Source organism: Budorcas taxicolor, chromosome 18 (genome assembly GCF_023091745.1).
Source record: "Budorcas taxicolor isolate Tak-1 chromosome 18, Takin1.1, whole genome shotgun sequence".
Classification (NCBI taxonomy): Eukaryota; Metazoa; Chordata; class Mammalia; order Artiodactyla; family Bovidae; genus Budorcas; species Budorcas taxicolor.
The window spans coordinates 26,842,598-26,861,582 of NC_068927.1; the positions used below are offsets into that span (position 1 = coordinate 26,842,598).

General features: G+C 41.2%; 2 protein-coding genes across 2 annotated transcripts in view; one reads left to right on the plus strand and one right to left on the minus strand.

Annotated features, from left to right (window-relative positions):
* The window catches only part of PSME3IP1 (proteasome activator subunit 3 interacting protein 1), a 38,240-nt gene extending 35,063 nt beyond the window's left edge, over positions 1-3,177 (minus strand). Inside the window, exon 1 of the mRNA XM_052656181.1 lies at positions 2,981-3,177. The gene's annotated coding sequence lies outside the window, so the exon portion shown is untranslated. The remainder of the gene's footprint in view (positions 1-2,980) is intronic.
* Positions 3,178-3,489: 312 nt separating this feature from the next.
* Positions 3,490-18,985, plus strand: part of RSPRY1 (ring finger and SPRY domain containing 1) — a 37,449-nt gene continuing 21,953 nt past the window's right edge. Inside the window, exons 1-2 of the mRNA XM_052656248.1 lie at positions 3,490-3,583; positions 15,637-16,141. Of these exons, the coding sequence (XP_052512208.1) occupies positions 15,792-16,141 (350 nt within the window). The 5' untranslated portion in view covers positions 3,490-3,583; positions 15,637-15,791. The remainder of the gene's footprint in view (positions 3,584-15,636; positions 16,142-18,985) is intronic.

Sequence of the window (18,985 nt, forward strand, 5' to 3'; positions counted from 1 at the left end):
TGGGTAGAGAAGGTTCCCTAGAGTAGGAAAAGGCAACCCACTCCAGTATTCTTGCCTGGAAAACTCCATGGACAGAGAAGCCTGCTGAGCTATAGTCCATGGGGTCGCAAAGGCTCGGACACAATCAAGCAGCAATAGCATTATGTGCAAGTCACAGTGCTAGGTACTAAACTGGCACTACTTTTTAGCAAATAAGGAATTTGAATTCAAAAGAAGAGATAAGGTAAGTACAGGAGCAATTTAAGGAAATGGAGAATGAGAGTAAATGCTCTAAGAGAAAAGAAATTAAGCACTAAGGAGTTCAGAAAAGGAAGACTAGAAAAAGCACTGGGGAAGCTTAATTTTGATAGCAGCTACGACACTGCTCCAATACTTTGGCCACCTGATGTGAAAAGCCAATTCATCGGAAAAGACCCTGATGCTGGGAAAGACTGAAGGCAGGAGGAGAAAGGGACAACAGAGGATGAGATGGTTGAATGGCACCACCGACTCAATGGACATGAGTTTGAGCAGGCTCTGGGAGATGGTGAAGGACAGGGAAGCCTGGCATGCTGCAGTCCAAGGGGTCACATAGAGTCAGATATGAGTAGGCAACTGAATAACAAGGATGCTGCCCTGTGAAAGGTGGTGGAAGTTTTAGATAGGTGAAGAAAAATAACCTTTAACTCAAAGTTGCCTGAAAGACAAATTTCACTCCTAAAATCAAAGGGGGCTTCCATTTCCACAAAATAGCAAGCTAGGTAATTGAGACCAATCCCTCACTTCTGCAACAAATTAAACTGGAAGAAGTTTTTTAAAATAATTCTTAAACAAATAGAAAAGCTAACAAGACAGTAAAGAATTCGGCAAAAACCCAAAACAAGGTGAAAAGCAGAAACCGAGCCCAATATTCAAATCAAACTGGTTTTCATCCTGAGGATTTCTCTGATCTTGAAAGCTACTGTTTTGGTGCCCTTGGGAAGTAAAAGTCAAAAGCAGAGAACCCAGGTAGGGTGTGTGGGGTCTGATAACCACCTCCTTCTCCATCTTAATCTGGTACCCCAAAGAACTACAGCATCAGGTAAAGGTGAACTGGTAAGAAAAAAAGCAGGAATAATGGGCAACAGAAACAGACCAAAGGACATCCAGACAGTGGAATTAACACATACAGATTACAAAACAACTATGCTTACCATGTTTAAAGAAATAAAAACCAGGCCTCAAAATTAACAGCAGAGCATAAGAAACCGTTCAAGTGGCAAGGCACATTTGAAAAGAAAAAACAGAACTTCAGTGACTAAAACATGCAATAAATTAAAATCACAACAGATGAGTTTAGTAACAGATTAGAAATAATTTATGAGAGAATTCATAAAAAACAAACTATGCAGAATGCAGTATAGAAAAGTAAAAAGAGGAAAAGGCATAAAGAAGAGGGGGGAAAGGTCTACATTAAATCAGTAAAGAAGGAAGATACACAACAGGGCAGAAACAGTACATGAGTATAAACGACTAAGAATTTTACAGAACTTATGAAAGACACTAATCCAAAAATTTAGACGTGTAATAAGACACCAAACACACTGAACAGAAACAAATCCACAGTTGCATACATCATAAGGAAAATTCAGAAAACCAAAGACGAAATAAACTGTAAAACACATGCTACAGATAAAGTGAAACAGGTGGTATTTGAGAATGAAGACAGAGCACTGTTCAAAAGGAGATCAATAGTGAGCACACTGAAATTGCTTAATTTACCTGCCATGAAGATGTAATTACGCTGATTGAGTCTACAGCTGAACCATGCGTTTAAATCACTTTATTTACCAGATACATGGTTTTCAATTTCTGCAGCAGCAGCTTGATTCTAATCAAAACAGCAAGATTCTTAAACGGGAACGACTGCTAACCAGGAACGACTGCTAACCAGGTAAAAGGTATTGATATAACTGTTACAACCACGAAGAATTTCCTCATGAGGGAAAGGCACCAAGACCCCTCTGAGAAAGATAACTGGGCAGCCTCAGCTTTCAGACCCTTACAAACTGTTCATCTCAAGCTCTATTTTTAAGACTGTAAAAGCTGCCTTTATCTCTACTCAATTCCTTGTATCAAAAAGGAGTCTACACACTAATTCCTTTCAAGGCGTTCAGAAGCAGTGCTTTCCAAACCATTTTTATGAGGTCCTTGTTAACACACCAATAAGGCAAACAGCTGAATTACCAACAAATCTTACCCAACAGCTGGTACACAAGAGGTCACTGGGAATTCTGACCGGCAGACCTGCACTTGACTTCCTCGGTCCCACTCAAGACCTGAGTCGGACTAGCTGGGGTGGAGGGTCCGAGAATCTGCATTTTAAAAGGGCCACAGAAGCTCTTGTTTTCTGCTAATTTCAAAACCAGTGCTAAGAAGGAATAGGTCTCCACCTTTACCGCGATGCGCTCCGGCTTTCACCTGGGCCAGCAGCTCTCAAGACCCTTCAACCCTCAGTTAAGTTTTCTGTAAGACGAACACGCCAGTTTGATTTCCTTTACAAGAAAGTGCACTGAGCACAGAGACTGGTACATGGAACATAATTAATATTTCCATCCTAAACTAATTGACTCAGAAACTCGCAACCAGACAGGCACCCCCACATCTCCGGAGTAGCCTGGAGCCGTTCCAAGACCTCTGATAGAGCCCACTCCTCGCTGGAAGCCTGCCACCTGGCAGAAAACGAAGAGGGGAGCCGACAAGAGCCCCAGAGCCCCAAGACCGCGTGAAAGGGTCGGCATCCTCCTCCACAGGACCTGGAGGCGTTCCCGCGGGCTCCCTCGGCTTCCCTCAGGCTGCGCCCCACAAGCCCCTGTCTCTGGTGACTCAGAACCCTGGGCGAGAGCGCAGATTAAGGGCAGGCCTGGCCCTAAACTTCACGTCAGACGCAGCCCCCCACCTCCTCAGCGAGGACGCTGGCGCCCTGGTCTCGCTGCCTGGCCAGGGCCCAGGCCGCACTCACCTACCAGCGTGCAGGAGGCGAGACCCCCTCACCTCGGCGGCGCCCACCCCAAACTGCCACCGCAAACGCCGCTCGCTCTTAAGAAAAAATAAAAAGAAGGAAAACAGAAAGAATGAAAGCAGGAAAACAGCCTTTGCTTTGGTATTTCTTTCTACCCTTCAGGGCTTCCTTTTCCTCACCGCCACAACAAAGTTCCGCCCCTCTTCCGGCGGTGTAACCCAATCCGTACCTCCCTTCCTCCCGTGGAGCCAGATGGAAATCCGGTGCCTTGAAAGCTAGCGGGAGAGATTTGATTGGGCCATTCACACTTCAGCAAGGGGATTGGCCAGCTCCCTCAAGGAGGGCGGGCCGAGTCGTGTTGTCACGTGATGTGTTTCCTGAAAGCTGATTGGGTGTGAGGAAGAGGGCTTGCCACCGAGGAAGGGGCGTTTCCTAGGGGACTGAGGGAGGGCCGGGGCGGTACGAAGCGGGGGGTGGGCCAGCACGTAATGGCAGCGCCGTGGCTTCGCGTCCATCTTTACCGCTCTCTTGGACCTGTCACAAAGGAGTCGCGCCGCAGCCGCCGCCGCCCCCTCCCTCGAGTGCGCCCGAGAGCTGGAGAAAGTCAGTGCCGCAGCCCAGCCGGGAAGCCCCTAGGAACGCGAAGCGGGGGGAGTCCCAGGGCTGGGGACGTCCGTGAGGGAGGGGAACAGCCGCCTGAATCTGCGGCGGCGAGACAGGACTGGGCTGGGGGAGATTCTGAGGAGGGGGCTGGGAGCGGGTGGCGTTGGGCAGAGCCCAGAAAACAGCCCGGAGGTTCTCTAGCGAGGCCCGTGCTTAAGGCTCCGGGAGAGGACCCTGGAAGAGGGTGTTTCCGCTTTAGGGGTTTCTTGACCGAGGAGATTGTTGGGGGTCGCCCTTCTGCGGAGGCCGAGGCCAAAGGGGCCCAGGTGAGAGGCAGGTAGCTCCTGGGAGGCTCCTGATATATAGTGTTGCTCCTCAGGGGTGGCCAGGATAGAAGGGTAGATGGGAGGATGTTTGGAGAGGGTTTCCTTTTGTGGAGTTTGAGGTTTAGGTGGCAGGAGTGGCAGAAGACCATCCCTGGGGAGGCTTAGACGTGCCTTAGGGTCAAGAAACGCCTCAGAGAGAGCGAGAAGCTAGGAGTTGGGAGCCAGAGCTAGCGGGTTTCCCTACTTCGGAGGCCCGATATGAAAAATGAGTAAGAGCCTGGGGAGAGGGGGTTTGCTGCGCGGTTCCGGGAGGAAGATCCCCCTCCCCCCCCTCCCCAAGCCATAAGAAAGCCCGGGTGGGAAATAGAGGGAAGCGGGAATGGCAAGCTTTTTCCTTTGAAACATAGGAATCAGCCGTTTTTGGACACAGTGCAGGTGGAGTGGAGTGGTGGGAAGTCTGTCCCACCGACACTCCGTGCGTGACTTTTCGATCAGGCTTTTGTTCTATGTTCTACCTGCTACCTCAGTTTCCCGGTGTTTGGGGTCGGAGACTGAGGCAGAAATGATCCACTGAGACTCTTCAGTTCTATCCTGTATAGCTGTCTGAATGAGGTTGCCCCCCCTGGAGTGTTGTACTTTCAACTTCTAAAGGTTAGAAGAGTCAATTTAATGGTGGTTGTCCAGGCCCCTTACCTGCCATCTCCTCCTCCTCAACTTCCTTGGGTCTCTTCTGTAAAATAACACAGTGTGTGAAAGTATTTTTCAGACTACAGGCTGTGTGAAAGTATTGTGATTCTGCCATCAAAGGGGTTGCCGTTGAGGAGTGAAAGTGAAGGCTATTTCTAAACTGTGAAACAGTATGTAGATGTAAGGGATTAGCATTAATACCGTTGTTGATCACCTATGGAGTGGGGGAGCCATATTGTACTGAAAGCTTCAAGGTTTCCAGCTTTTTAGGTCATAGAGTCTAAACCCATGATTTCAGCTGCTGCTTAGATGGGGGTGGAGGATGGTTTTTTCCCAGAGTTTTAATTTACTTTGAACCTCTGATAATACTGCAAGAGATAACACTGTGATACACTCTTTTCCTTTAGGAATTTTTTTTTTTCTGACTGCTGAAATTTTCTCCCAGGTAATTTAATCTCATTATTGTAAACCACCCTCCCTTTTCCATATATATATACTCGTGGCCTTTTTATGTACAGATAGTGAGTATCATGTTTTCTCCCTCAGTTTTGATTTTGTAAATGAGACCTCTGTTTCCTCTCCATGAATATTATGCCTGCCTGTAGTCACCCCAAACCATACATTATGAGGCACATTAGCAATGGCTTCAAAAATTTTTTCCCACAACGGTTGTTTTTGTTTTTCACCCATGTATAGTTTGCACTTCCTGGGATGACATCTTGCTTTGTAAATCCCTCTATGAGGTTATAAGTACTGTGTCCATGTATGACATTTTCCTAATTTTTGGTTAGTTGCAATTGTTCGAGCTGGTTTAACAAATATTGAGTAATTTGTGATTTTTGAAGTTTCTTTTTTTTTTTTTCCTGAACAAAAAGCTGACTTGAATTTCCTGTTTTTCTAATCTTACGTTCCATGAGTCTTTTTTGAAAAAAATCCCTGTGGTGATTCTGTGAGCTTTCTGGTTCCCAAGATACACATTGTCCAGACCTGCTGCTTTAATCTGAGTCCTGCTTTTGCCATTTTCATAAACCCTTCGTTATTTCTGCACTTCATGATTATTTTTACTTTATTGATTATAGGAAGTGTTCCAGCATAGTCTATGTGGACTTTTTCTGCTTCATCAGCAAAATAACTTTTCACTTAGTAAAGAATCAAGGGGAAATAAAAACCTAGCATTTTGTGTGAAAAGTGAAAGTTGCTCAGTTATGTCTGACTCTTGGCGACCCCATGGACTGTAGCCTGTCAGGCTTCTCTGTCTGTGAAATTCTCCAGGCCAGAATACTGGAGTGAGCAGCTGCCCTTCCCTCCTCCAGGGTATCTTCCTGACCCAGGGATCGAACCTGGGTCTCCCGAATTGCAGGCAGATACTTTACCTATGTTACTTAAAATTGGAAATTTTCTGTTTTGTGGTGGAATTCTTGTAAAGTAGGATGTGACAGTCATAGGGTTGCAAAAGTAAGTGAAAAGTCATTAGACACCACAAACGGGAACCACACTGGAACCAGTAATCTATTTCAAAAGAGTTATGGGGGGGTGGGTAGTAAACTATTTAGCTTCTCTTCAAATATTTGGGCATTTTCAAAGCATTTCCCATTGAATTTGGGTAGTTTTTCCTGGTATTCAAATTATAAAATTGAAAAACAGAATAGTTAAGAAATAGTGAATGCCATAATTTGGGTCTCAGTGTCCATTTTAATAGGGAATGCTTGCTGGTTAGTATGTAAAATCATTTTTTTACTATAGATAACTATGATATATACAAGGCTAACTGAGGTAGTACCTAATAAGTAGTGGTGAACTCTTGGAGAATATTCCACTTTCTCCCTCTCTAAGCTTTGGAAAACTAAGAATGCATTTGAGACGGCAGAGGATTGATACACTCCTTAAGTTTGTTAAGGAATGAACCCTGCATGTAACTTTTTCAAGCATAATTTCATGGGTCTTATATACATCAAGTAGAAAGTTTTGAAATACCTTATTTGGCAGGTTTATTATTACCTCAGTTTAATGTTTCAGTGTTAGTTTTTTTTTTTTTTTTCCTTACTCCTTCTACCTCCTAAAGAATTAAGTTTCCTTTTCTGTGCTCCTTTAATGCAATGATTCTCAGAGTATGTCTCCTACCCTGCCCCGCCTTGTTGAAAATGTGGCTTTTTTTTCAGTTCTTATTGCTTCATAGTTGTTCATACTTAGCTGCACCTAAAGACTACTTATTAATAATTTAACAGGTCCCTAAACCATGATGTTCATGAACCAAGACTAGCATAACGTTGTTTTCCCAGAAGTACTGTCGTGAGACACTTGGCAGCAGCACAGAGCTTCTTACCATGTCATGTGCAGAATGGGGATACTTACAGTATTCAGGAAAGGTGCTTATTTGGGATTTATCATCAGTATTGTCTCAAATTGATCTTGGTTTTTCGTTGTGCTTCCTCTTTTATTTGTTTTTCATTAGCGTTACCATTATCTTCATCTTTATCAACTAAGTGTATGGACTTTTGGTTAACCTTTCAACTGCATGGTCAGGGATATATGTACCAACAATATTTTGGCTTATCATTTAAGACATGAATGTGTTGCAGTGCAGATCTAAATCCTTCATTCCCCTGTTGCCGAGGCTAATGTATATAGTCACCTAAAAACTTCCTTGTACAGATACTTGAATGTTAACTAAGTTCCTTTTCCACTGGAAAAATAGTGGAGCGAGAGGCTTCCTTCTGGTGGACCTGACACTGTACGCATGGGCTTCTGTGGCAGGTGCTGGATTATGGATTGGGCACTCTGTTGTCTGTGGCTGCTCTTCATCCCTTTAAGAAAAGTATGAGGGACCTTTTGTCATCTCTGCTCTGTGCCTAGCATATTAGCTTTGGATTCATATTTATTGAGTGATGTGTTCTCAGCTTTTCAAAGAATACTTTTTACAGATTTTAGAATGAATTCATTTAAAATACTTACTGAGTATCTGTTAGATGGACTACAAGTCCATGCGGTCGCAAAGAGTCGGACATACCTGAACTAACACTTTTTCTCTTAGGTTCCAGTAGATACACAGTCAAGTGTGCAACTGAGTGTTTCAGACACCATTTTAAGTAGGTTTCATTGAGAAAGGTGTTGCTATTCCTACTGTTTACTTTTTGTTTGCTTTTCTTAGCAGCAAAGAGTTTTCTATAACAGAAGAATCTTTTCAGATTTGTGAATCATATGTTTGAATGACACATCTATATGATTTCCTGTTATTTGGTCTTCTGGAGGTGAAAAATCCCCCATAGTATGGAGTATTACATTTGTTTTTCTCCTCTGGATGGCAGCTATCATTAGCACTTACCTCAGTTCTTCCTTAGCGTTTCCTTTTTGGGTCCAAGGCAAAGTTTTCAGCCTTTGAGACCAGGCAGGATTATTCATTACTCCTTTTTTCCCCCCTCTCTCGTTTTTACTGTCATTTGCTTTTGAAAATCCCTTACTCTGTCCTACCCTAAGTACTTCTCCAACAGTTCAACCAAAAAAATTGTCTACTTTTCCCTCAAAAATGTACTTTCTTAAACCAACCTCAACCTCAGTGCACAAGAGAAGTATTAGAATCATTCAGTGCTTTTTCCCAGACAACTTCAAAGTTACAATCCAGTGGTTAAGAATACCTTATGTGACTTAAACCTCAAGTGCCCAGTGCCACTGCAGACAAATAGTCTTCAACACCTGAGTGGCATGTAAAAATATCAGAGCTGCCCTTCCTTTTGGGGGAAAAGTGAAGCTCCAACCAAATATTTCACAATCTTTCCCTTCCCTTTCCTCTGAGATATCTTAGATTTTAGAGGCAAAACATGCTCTTGTTAAAATGTCCTCAGGTGGTTTCTGTTTCAAACGGCAAGTGTACTCTTGATATACAATACATCTTTCTTACCTACTTATTTTGCTACCAAATATAATAATCTCGTTGACCTCCAAGATTTACACGTTGACCTCCCATTTAAACACAGGAAAACTGTGGTCTTTGGAGTGTCCAGCAGGATATTTTAAAAGCAAATGTATGGAGTAAGCTTCCCTATCTTGATAGGGTTATACAGGTATATGCAGTAGACAGAGTTCAGCACCTACATGCTTAAGAACTGTACATTTTATGTAAATGTAACCTCAAAACATATTGAAACCAGTTAGTGATATACATGCTGATTTTTTAAGGGGGAAGTTCATAGATGCCTTTGAAATGCATCAAGAAAAAAAGGTGGATTGATGATGGATAAAGGTGTGTACAGATGTGATAAAGCAAGTACAGTAAAATGTAAATAGTGAATCCAGGTGGTGGGTATATAGGTATACACTGTAAAATCCTACTTTGCTGTATGTTTGAAATTTTTCATAATGAAATATTGGAGGAGCATAGTAAACATAACACTAGAAGCTATCACTTGTAAATGCATTCACTGTCTTAGGAGAAAATTCCAAAACATTTTTTAAGAAGAGAAAATCATTAAGATTTCCAGTGTGTAATATATTGTTATTGTTCATGCTGTACAATTTAGCCTCTGTAGGGTGGACTGGAAAAAAGTGCTGCATTCACTGTTTTGGAACAATAAGGTAAAAATGACAGCAATAGTAATTTTATGCCCAAAGTTTGGTTTTTCTTCCTTCATTTAACCAGCCTCTCCTTTCTTGGCAGCATAGTCCTGAGATTTTATTTTTCAGAGAAAAGAAAATGTTCTTAAAGTCACTAAGCTGTATTATGACTGAATTCAAGCAAATATTTGAATAGATGAATCATTGATTCCTGGACCATTTGTTAGAGAGGGTTAGATCAGTTGGCAGATGTCTCTGTGGTGAGCTGTTTATGATGGTAGAGGTCTGTATTTTGAGTACTAGTCCTCGCTGCTTTAACACTAACCTTACTGAGAGCCCAAGTTTGGCTTTTTCCCCCTCTCAGAGCAGCTTTAAAATATATAAAATGGAGAATAAGTCATAAATGATACTGAAATGGAAAGAATAGCCTTTATTTTCTTTTTTTTCAAAGGGGAGAATAAAAATAAATAATACTGCACTTCAGAGAAGTAGATTTGCAAAGGAAATGTTTGATTGTAATTAGGTCCTCTCAGCAAAATGGTTATGAACACTGAGACGATTTTAAAAGCATTACCATTTAGATGGTAAGAGAAGTATTTCTACTAAGTAATGGCATCCAGTGCCATTTCATCTATCAGAAAATAATTTCATCCATCATGAAATCAGTTGATGGTTGCCACAGTTGCAGATCTGATAGTTGTATATATTTAAATTATGTGACTAGATTTTTTTGTTTGTTTTGTTTCAAAACTAACTTGACCATCTAATGCTAAGTAGTCTTAAATGTTAGGGTGAAGTATGTAGATATTACAAATGTGTTGCCTTTACGTAATCTCTCCTACTGCTGCTAAGTCGCTTCAGTCGTGTCTGACTCTGTGCGACCCCATAGATGGCAGCCCATCAGGCTCCCCCGTCCCTGGGATTCTGCAGGCAAGAACACTGGAGTTCATTGCCGTTTCCTTCTCCAATGCATGAAAGTGAAAAGTGAAAGTGATGTCGCTTCAGTTGTGTCCGACTCTGTGTGAGTCTTACTCATTTTCTATCCCGTGCCGTCTGTCAGCCCTTGAATAACATTACCCATAAGCAGCATACCATCCTGGTTCAGTATGATGCTTCATAGGGGGCTGTGGTGGGAAATACAGGGGACTGCTTCATCCACTGTGTTGACATGTACTGTACATCATCTGTACTAGATGTAGCTGTATTCTGGTGGGTTTTTGACTGGCTTCTCCAAAAGAGTATATTCAAAGATATCCTCAGTTCATTTCTCTGGGAAAGGAGATTCACCTTTTAGACCCCAGAAGAATCACTCTTTAGTGTTCCCAGTTTGTCCCTTCACTCAGTCAGGAGGTCCTGCGTACAGACCCAGTTTCTGTGTTAGGTTCTATAGCACAGTGATTTCCAGACATGGCCACCATCGGAATCATCTGAGGAGCCTTTAAGAAAACACTTGCTTGGGCCACATCCTAGAAATTCAGATGCTGCTGCCTATTTGGCGTAGAACCAGGACTTGGTATTTTAAGAGGCACCTAAGTGATTTTAATGCCTATCACCTTTGGGGTTGATTGTTAAGCTACATTCTTTTCCAAGGTTTTTTCCCCAAAATACACAGATAAGTAAACATCGTTTCAGTGCAGTGTAGATGAGTTCTATAAAAGGTAAGTTTGTTAGTTATCTTAGTGCTCATAATTAAGACAGGTCTTATTCCTAGCCCCCAACTCCCAGATTATTTGGTTACTTCTGATTAGCTGTGTACTCATTTGATAATAACATCTTGCATGTGGGGCTCGTTTTAAGTGTTGGGCTCCGTGCCATGTTTTACAGGTACTGTTCCATGTAGTCCTCACAGAACTACTGTGAGGTGTAAGAACTGTTACTATCTTCCATGTTTTGAAGTGTGTCAGTAGTCAGCGTAATTAGAATGCATAGCTGTAAATATTGCAGGGCTGGGACCTGCGCCCAGACTGACTGCAAAGCCTGTGCCCTGTACTCTAGGTGGCCTCTGGTGTCCTGTGTGAGATGAATGTTACTGTTTTAAAACAACGGTCTGTAGAAAGTGAATCACATAATGCTTTTTGGAATGAGATAAAACAAAGCTGTATAAAGTATAATTGTTTAGCTTCACCACTCAGTCTTTTGCCTAAAGTATTCACAGTTTAGTCTCTGAGAAGTGTCGTGAGTGATGCTTTTCCAGATGAAAAGCTATCCATGTTTTAGTCTTGAATAAATCTGAAAGATCATACACTGTGTTCACTTAATTGTCCTGCTTTTGGCTTTAACCTTCAAGAGCACTCTGTGTGCTCATTTAAAGATCACGGCTAAAAAATTTGAAGATAACAGCTCTTTTTTTTTTTCCCCCATGTTTGTTTCATAGTCTTGCCTTTGAAATGAATGCCTCCTGGCTTTTCCCACCTAATTAACTTCTTTGCACCTGGTCTTTATAGCTAGTCCTTAAAAAAAGAAAGTCTTTGGTTTTAAAATATTGAAGGTATAACCTTTTTTTTTTTTTTACATTTCCTTCTCTTAACAAATTTTATAGCTGACATCATTTTCTAGGGCATTTAAAGAAAATGACTCTTTTGGAAGAAATTGACCTGAACTATACTTCAGTTCATTTGGGGAATAGGAAAAAAAAATCACCACATATAATTCTTCCAAATTAGTCAGATTTTTGGAAATACCCATACCTATTTCTTCCATTTGCTTTGAAATGTACTAAATAGAAATGTGCATGAATTATTCTACATTCAGTTTAAATAAGCCTTAGCAAAAATAATTTGGACGGAATAAAGTTTAAGAATTTGAGATCCAACAAACTTATTTTCCTTATATATTTATTTTTAAATTAAAATTTTTTTATCCATTTGGAATTTTCGAATATGGGGAGGAATCTTGTGATTGTGATAGGAATCTCATTCCCTCTACTTGGATAGTTAATTGTATCATCACATCACGTGTGTATCATGAATCATACTTTTCCACTGGTTTTCCATGTCTACAAATGTCTTTTTAACCCACTGCTTTCCTCACAATCACTCCCATCCTTGGAGTGATGGGAATGGTATGGTATTACTTGCACTCTTTGCTGGTTTTCGAGTGTGTTCTCTTTTATTTTATTTATTTATTTATTTGTTTGTTTATGTTTGATCACGCCGCACACCTTGTAGGATCTATTCCCTGACTAGGGATTGAACCTGGGCCACAGCAGTGAAAGCACTGAATCCTAACTACTAGATTATCAGGGAACTCTCACTGTGCTCTCTTTTAAAAGGTTATTTTCAGCTGAATCCTTGCATCATGCTCCTACCTATGTTTCATCACATCCTTTACAGTTCAGTTCAGTTCAGTCGCTCAGTCATGTCCAACTGTTTACAACCCCGTGAATCGCAGCACGCCAGGCCTCCCTGTCCATCACCATCTCCCGGAGTTCACACAGACTCACGTCCATCAAGTCTGTGATGCCATCCAGCCATCTCATCCTGGGTCGTCCCCTTCTCCTCCTGCCCCCAATCCCTCCCAGCGTCAGAGTCTTTTCCAGTGAGTCAATTCTTCGCATGAGGTGTCCAAAGTACTGGAGCTTCAGCTTTAGCATCATTCCTTCCAAAGAAATCCCAGGGTTGATCTCCTTCAAAATGGACTGGTTGGACCTCCCTGCAAGTCCAAGGGACCTTCAAGAGTCTTCTCCAACACCACAGTTCAAACATATCAGTTCTTCGGCGCTCAGCCTTCTTCACAGTCCAACTCTCACATCCATACATGACCACAGGAAAAACCATAGCCTTGACTAGGCGGACCTTAGTCAGCAATGTAATGTCTCTGCTTTTGAATATACTATCTAGGTTGGTCATAACTTTTCTTCCAAGGAGTAAGCGTCTTTTAATTTCATGGCTGTAGTCACCATCTGCAGTGATTTTGGAGCCCCCAAAAATTAAGTCTGACACTGTTTCTACTGTTTCCCCATCTATTTCCCATGAAGTGATGGGACCAGATGCCATGATCTTCGTTTTCTGAATGTTGAGCTTTAAGCCAACTTTTTCATTCTCCTCTTTCACTTTCATCAAGAGGCTTTTTATCTCCTCTTCACTTTCTGCCATAAGGGTGGTGTCATCTGCATTTCTGAGGTTACTGATATTTCTTCTGGCAATCTTGATTCCAGCTTGTGTTTCTTCCAGTCCAGCATTTCTCATGATGTACTCTGCATATAAGTTCAATAAGCAGGGTGACAATATACAGCCTTGACGTGCTCCTTTTCCTATTTGGAACCAGTCTGTTGTTTCATGTCCAGTTCTAACTGTTGCTTCCTGACCTGCATACAGATTTCTCAAGAGGCAGGTTAGGTGGTCTGGTATTCCCATCTCTTTCAGAATTTTCCACAGTTTATTGTGATCCACACAGTCAAAGGCTTTGGCATAGTCAATAAAGCTGAAATAGATGTTTTTCTGGAACTCTCTTGCTTTTTCCATGATCCAGCGGATGTTGGCAATTTGATCTCTGGTTCCTCTGCCCTTTCTAAAACCAGCTTGAACGTCAGGGAGTTCACGGTTCACGTATTGCTGAAGTCTGGCTTGGAGAATTTGGAGCATTACTTTACTAGCATGTGAGATGAGTGCAATTGTGCCGTAGTTTGAGCATTCTTTTGCATTGCCTTTCTTTGGGATTGAAATGAAAACTGACCTTTTCCAGTCCTGTGGCCACTGCTGAGTTTTCCAAACTTGTTGGCATATTGAGTGCAGCACTTTCACAGCATCATCTTTCAGGATTTGAAACAGCTCAACTGGAATTCCATCACCTCCACTAGCTTTGTTCATAGTGATCCTTTCTAAGGCCCACTTGACTTCACATTCCAAGATGTCTGGCTCTAGATTAGTGATCACATCATCGTGATTATCTGGGTCGTGAAGATCTTTTTGTACAGTTCTTCCGTGTATTCTTGCCACCTCTTCTTAATATCTTCTGCTTCTGTTAGGTCCATACCATTTCTGTCCTTTATCGAGCCCATCTTTGCATGAAATGTTTACGATACAACCTCCAAATTTTGAAGATGGCCTGACTCTTTCGGGAGAACCAAGAACATCTGTGGTCTTATACTTGGCTCAGCTGTTGTCTTGGTACTCTGGAGGGAGATAATGTCTATCCATTGCCTCTCCTCTCCATTGCCTCTCCTCTCCCCTTCTTCCCCTCCCCTGTCCCTCCCCGTCTCTCTACATATTACATTAGATTAAGTATTATATATATAAAGAATTTTTATCTCCATCTACTTTTTCCCTTCCATTTTTTTCTCTTATGAGTAGTAATTAAACTGGGCAAATATTTGAAAGAATTTGCCGCAAATCTGTCCAAAATAACAGAAACAAGTTTTCTCTTGCTTCTAATCCCACTGAGTTACTTTATTAATATTTATATCTATTCCTAAGCCAGTGCTCAAGATAGGATTTATTTGTAAACAGCAAATGTTGCGTAGAGACTCCATACCAGTCTCTAATCCTTGTGTGTCTGTTAGTGTCCTTGGGGATCCTGGTCTTCAGGTCTCCACATGATTTTGTTTTCACCCTTTGCTACTGTGTTAAGTCTTCTGCTTCCAAATCTTTACTTCCTTTTACACCTAACCAGATTTTCTCAACTTAATGAAGGGCTGACTCTATCATTAGACTTTTTTTTTTTTTTTTATGATAAACATGCTTTGTGGGATGAGAATGGCCATCTACAACTTTCTGGAGGGTGGGGACTATATCTTGTTCTTTATTCTCCCAGTGCCAACCTGTATTCTCCCAGTGCCTGGTAGCAGTATTAGCTTAGTCAGTATTTTCAGACAAAGATCATTGGTGCTTCCCTATTCTTAACCTTGTAGCAGACGTGCAGCAAACTTATCATTGTGAAAAATAACCTTGTGATATATATTGACCTTCCCCCAAACAAAGTCTTGCTTTCATAAAGGAAAAACTTTGTAACTACTTGTATTATCTCTGTGAATTCTCAAGTGTCCTCCAAATGGGAAATCTATGCAGTTTGGTCATTTAAACGGAACACTCTATCCTTGTGTTATTCTTGTTATCAAGTGGGTGCTATCACATTGTATCATAACTTTTTTTAAACAGACATCTATAATTAGATATTTTATTTGAAACATATTAAATTTTCTCACACACTCAAAAAATAGTTTTTTTTTTTAATCCACAAAAGGAGCCCTTAAAGCAATTGCACACATTCTTGTAATGTATTTCTATATGGATAGAAACACACATATGTTAAAAAAGAAATCTATTTTAATGCCTGTAGTTTACAAGGATGTGGTTTAGCAACCAGCTTTATACTATAATGATAAATCACTGGTTGTTAATTCTTACGTAAAGACATCTCTTTGTATCAGAAGCCTATAAAAATAACCAAAGATGATTCTTCACTGTAGTCCTAATATCTATAAAATCAAGTTAGGAAAGTTTGAGTAATTGAGTAGCCAAGAAACCTTTGACTCATTTTCCTTTTCTCTTTTAGAACTGCCACTGGATGACCAGGATTCCTTATAATTGATAATGTTGGAGATCAACTCTGCAACTTTCTTCAGCATTCAGTTGTTAAATACAAATAGGATGCAAGTTCCTCAACTCCAGATTATGAAAACAGTACCTGGAAAACTGAAAACTATCTAAATGATTGTCTTTGGTTGGGCCGTGTTCTTAGCAAGCAGAAGCCTTGGCCAGGGTCTGCTCTTGACTCTTGAGGAGCACATAGCCCGCTTCCTGGGGACTAGAGGTGCCACTGCGACCATGGGCAATTCCTGTATCTGCCGAGACGACAGCGGAGCAGAAGACAGTGTTGACACCCAGCAGCAACAGGCCGATAACAGTGCAGTCCCCGCCGCTGACACGAGGAGCCAGCCCCGGGACCCTGTTCGGCCACCAAGGAGAGGCCGAGGACCACATGAGCCAAGGAGGAAAAAACAAAATGTAGACGGGCTAGTGCTGGACACACTGGCAGTCATACGGACTCTTGTAGATAAGTAAGTATCTGGCTCATGGTCACCTCCTATCTAATGAAAAGCCTTACGCCAGGAATCATAACTCTTGGACTCCTTCAGTGCATTAAGATATATCTCCCAAGACTCATTACTCGTAGGGCAGGGGTAGACTATTTCATTTCTCATGAGAGTAAATTATAAGGTTTGATCATTTTACTTGCTAATATCTACTCCAGTCTGGAAATGTCTAAACATTTCTGTAGCAGAATACACCAATGAAAGCTTTGATCTCTCTTGGGAAATGTAGTCAATATGGAGTGAGTTTGTGTTGAAGCCTACAAGAGGAAATGGTTTTGTGAAGACTCACTCTTATCTTGCTTGGCTATCTACTGTACTGACTGGAGATTCAAGATAAGTTGTTTTACCAAGAATGTTCAGTTCAGTCGCTCAGTCGTGTCCGATTCTTTGCGACCCCACGGTACCAAGAATGTAGCTGCACACAACTTCTGTTGGCAATGGAAGGACGTAGGTCAAGAAGAGTTTCTATCCTTCTCCCTCTTTTACCAATATTTCCCTTAGATGACCCTCCTAGATCCATTTGGGAAACTTGGAAATTGAAAGAAACTGCAGGACACACCTGTGCCCTGTTTTGTTTCTTCCCCTGCTTTGTCTAAGTGCAAAATCCCAGACTGAATAACAGTGAGATTAAAGGGCATTGTTCAAGTTGAAAGAAGCATTTTAACTCAACCGTATAGCACAGAAAGTAACAGTAAGTTTTAGAACTGTAGCGAACAAAGGTTCAGATTCTGGCCCAGCCCCTTGACTAGCTACATGACACTGAGCAAATCACTTCTTTAAGCCTCAGGTTCCTGATCTATGAAAAGAAAATAATACCTTTCTGACAAGGATTATCATGAGAAAATATATATAAATCATCTAGTAAGGTGGCACTAGTGCTAAAGAATCCACCTGCCAGTACAGGAGACAAGAGACGCAGGTTCTATCCCTGTGTCAGGAAGATCCCCTGGAGAAGGAAATGGCAACCCACTCCAGTATTCTTGCCTGGAGAATTCCATGGACAGAGGAGCCTGGTGGGCTGCAGTCCATGGTTCAAAAAGAGTCAGGATGTGGCTGAGCACAGATACAAATGTTGCCTTGTATAGAACATGTCCTCGATAGAGGATAGATTTTTTTTTTTAAGTTCTGTCTGGGTTCTTTTTGCTTCAGGGTCTGCCAGTATATTTAAGTATCTAAATATTGATAATCACATTTATGAGAAAATAGTTTTGTTTAGTTCCTGAAAAATGATAGCATAAAGCAAGATAGACCTGTGCATATTATTTTGAGGGGGTTTTTTTGTCCTCGTAGGAATAAATTTATTTTACAGTTTCTTTCTGCTATAGAGCATGCTAGAAAATATTCTTACAAATATACTCCGTAACCATCTCAGAAAGGCCTTCCTAAGTTTATTAAAACCTGCCTTTGAAGTAGTTCTGGTATCTGAATTTAATGTCATTTTAATATGTTTGTAGGAAATATATTTAATATAAATCTATGCCATTTGCATCCCCTAAATTCAAGCAAAGGTCTAGAAACTGTTATGTAAAGTTTCTTCATGGTGACATTTAAAGCATGCTGTAAAATTGTAATGAAAAATTGTCCTTCCCGAATAAGGAAGTAAACCACAGCAGTATTATTTAAGCCCATTGGGAAAACAGGTACAGAATAGACTTTGACATATTTTTTATAGGGTGGTTAAGAGAGTGTAGGGGCAAAGCAGGAGCTTTATTTCTAAGCTTCAGAACAGTATTACACATTAGAAGTGGACTTATGAGGCAAGTAGTGTACACTTGAATAATAGGGTAACTTTTACCTTAAACCTGTTTTTACTGAATTACAGTGAAAACTCTTCTGAAAATGGGAAAATTTGGCAGGTGCAGAACAACTATAAAGGGACATATTGGAGAACATAATGGCAAAAGCAGGTTCAGAGAGTTTGTAAACATAGTTACAGAGCTTTTTTTTTTTTTTTTTAAGAAACTGCTATAGAGAAAATAATTTGCTAACCTACAAAGTTTATAAGGCTATTAAAACTAAACATAGAAGACAAGACAGATGGGCTTAGTAAGAATATGTGTAAAAGGATGTATGCAGATATCACATTTATAAAGTGATCTTAATATTTATTGTTCTCCTCCTGTTACTTACAAGAGAATGACCTTGATTTGAGAGGACAGCATGGTTCCTAATGGCATAATGAGAGCTTTGCTATAGGAAATACACTTGAAATATATACTTAATTTAAAAATCATTCTGAAGTTCAACTCTTTTGCTTTTTTTTCTTGGTATTATATACTCCGATTGCTGATGGTAGTAATGTTACTTATCCTCATGACTTTGGAATTTTAATTCGCAGGCTCCTCTCGATGAAAGTTTTTTCTATGTGTGTGTGCGTGTTCTCTGTCTTTTTCTCCCGTTCTCTCTGTCACTTTTGTTGTCTCCATCTGGGGCCCAGGGGCCTTCAGTCTACAACTGAACCTAAAAGTGGTGGTTCTGAGGTCCCACCCCACTCTAGGAAGCCCAGGTCCTGCTACCTGGCTTTCTCTGCCTTTTTCTGTCACTGGAGACTTGCAACTTTACGTCAGCTGCAGCTCAGGCTACTATTTAGAGCTTTTCAACTCCTTTCACTGAGAGAGGAATGCTGTTCCCACTTGATCTGGTAAGTCTGCTCCATCCCTTGCAACAGTGGGGCTTTGGTCCCCCTTACCTGCCTTGCAGACATAAAGCTCCTGGTGACCTCTGTCTAGTTCCTGGCCCAGAGCTTAGTGATCTTATGGTTTTAGCATTTGCCTCCTACCAGAAGTTCCTGCTGTTTCTGTTCCACAA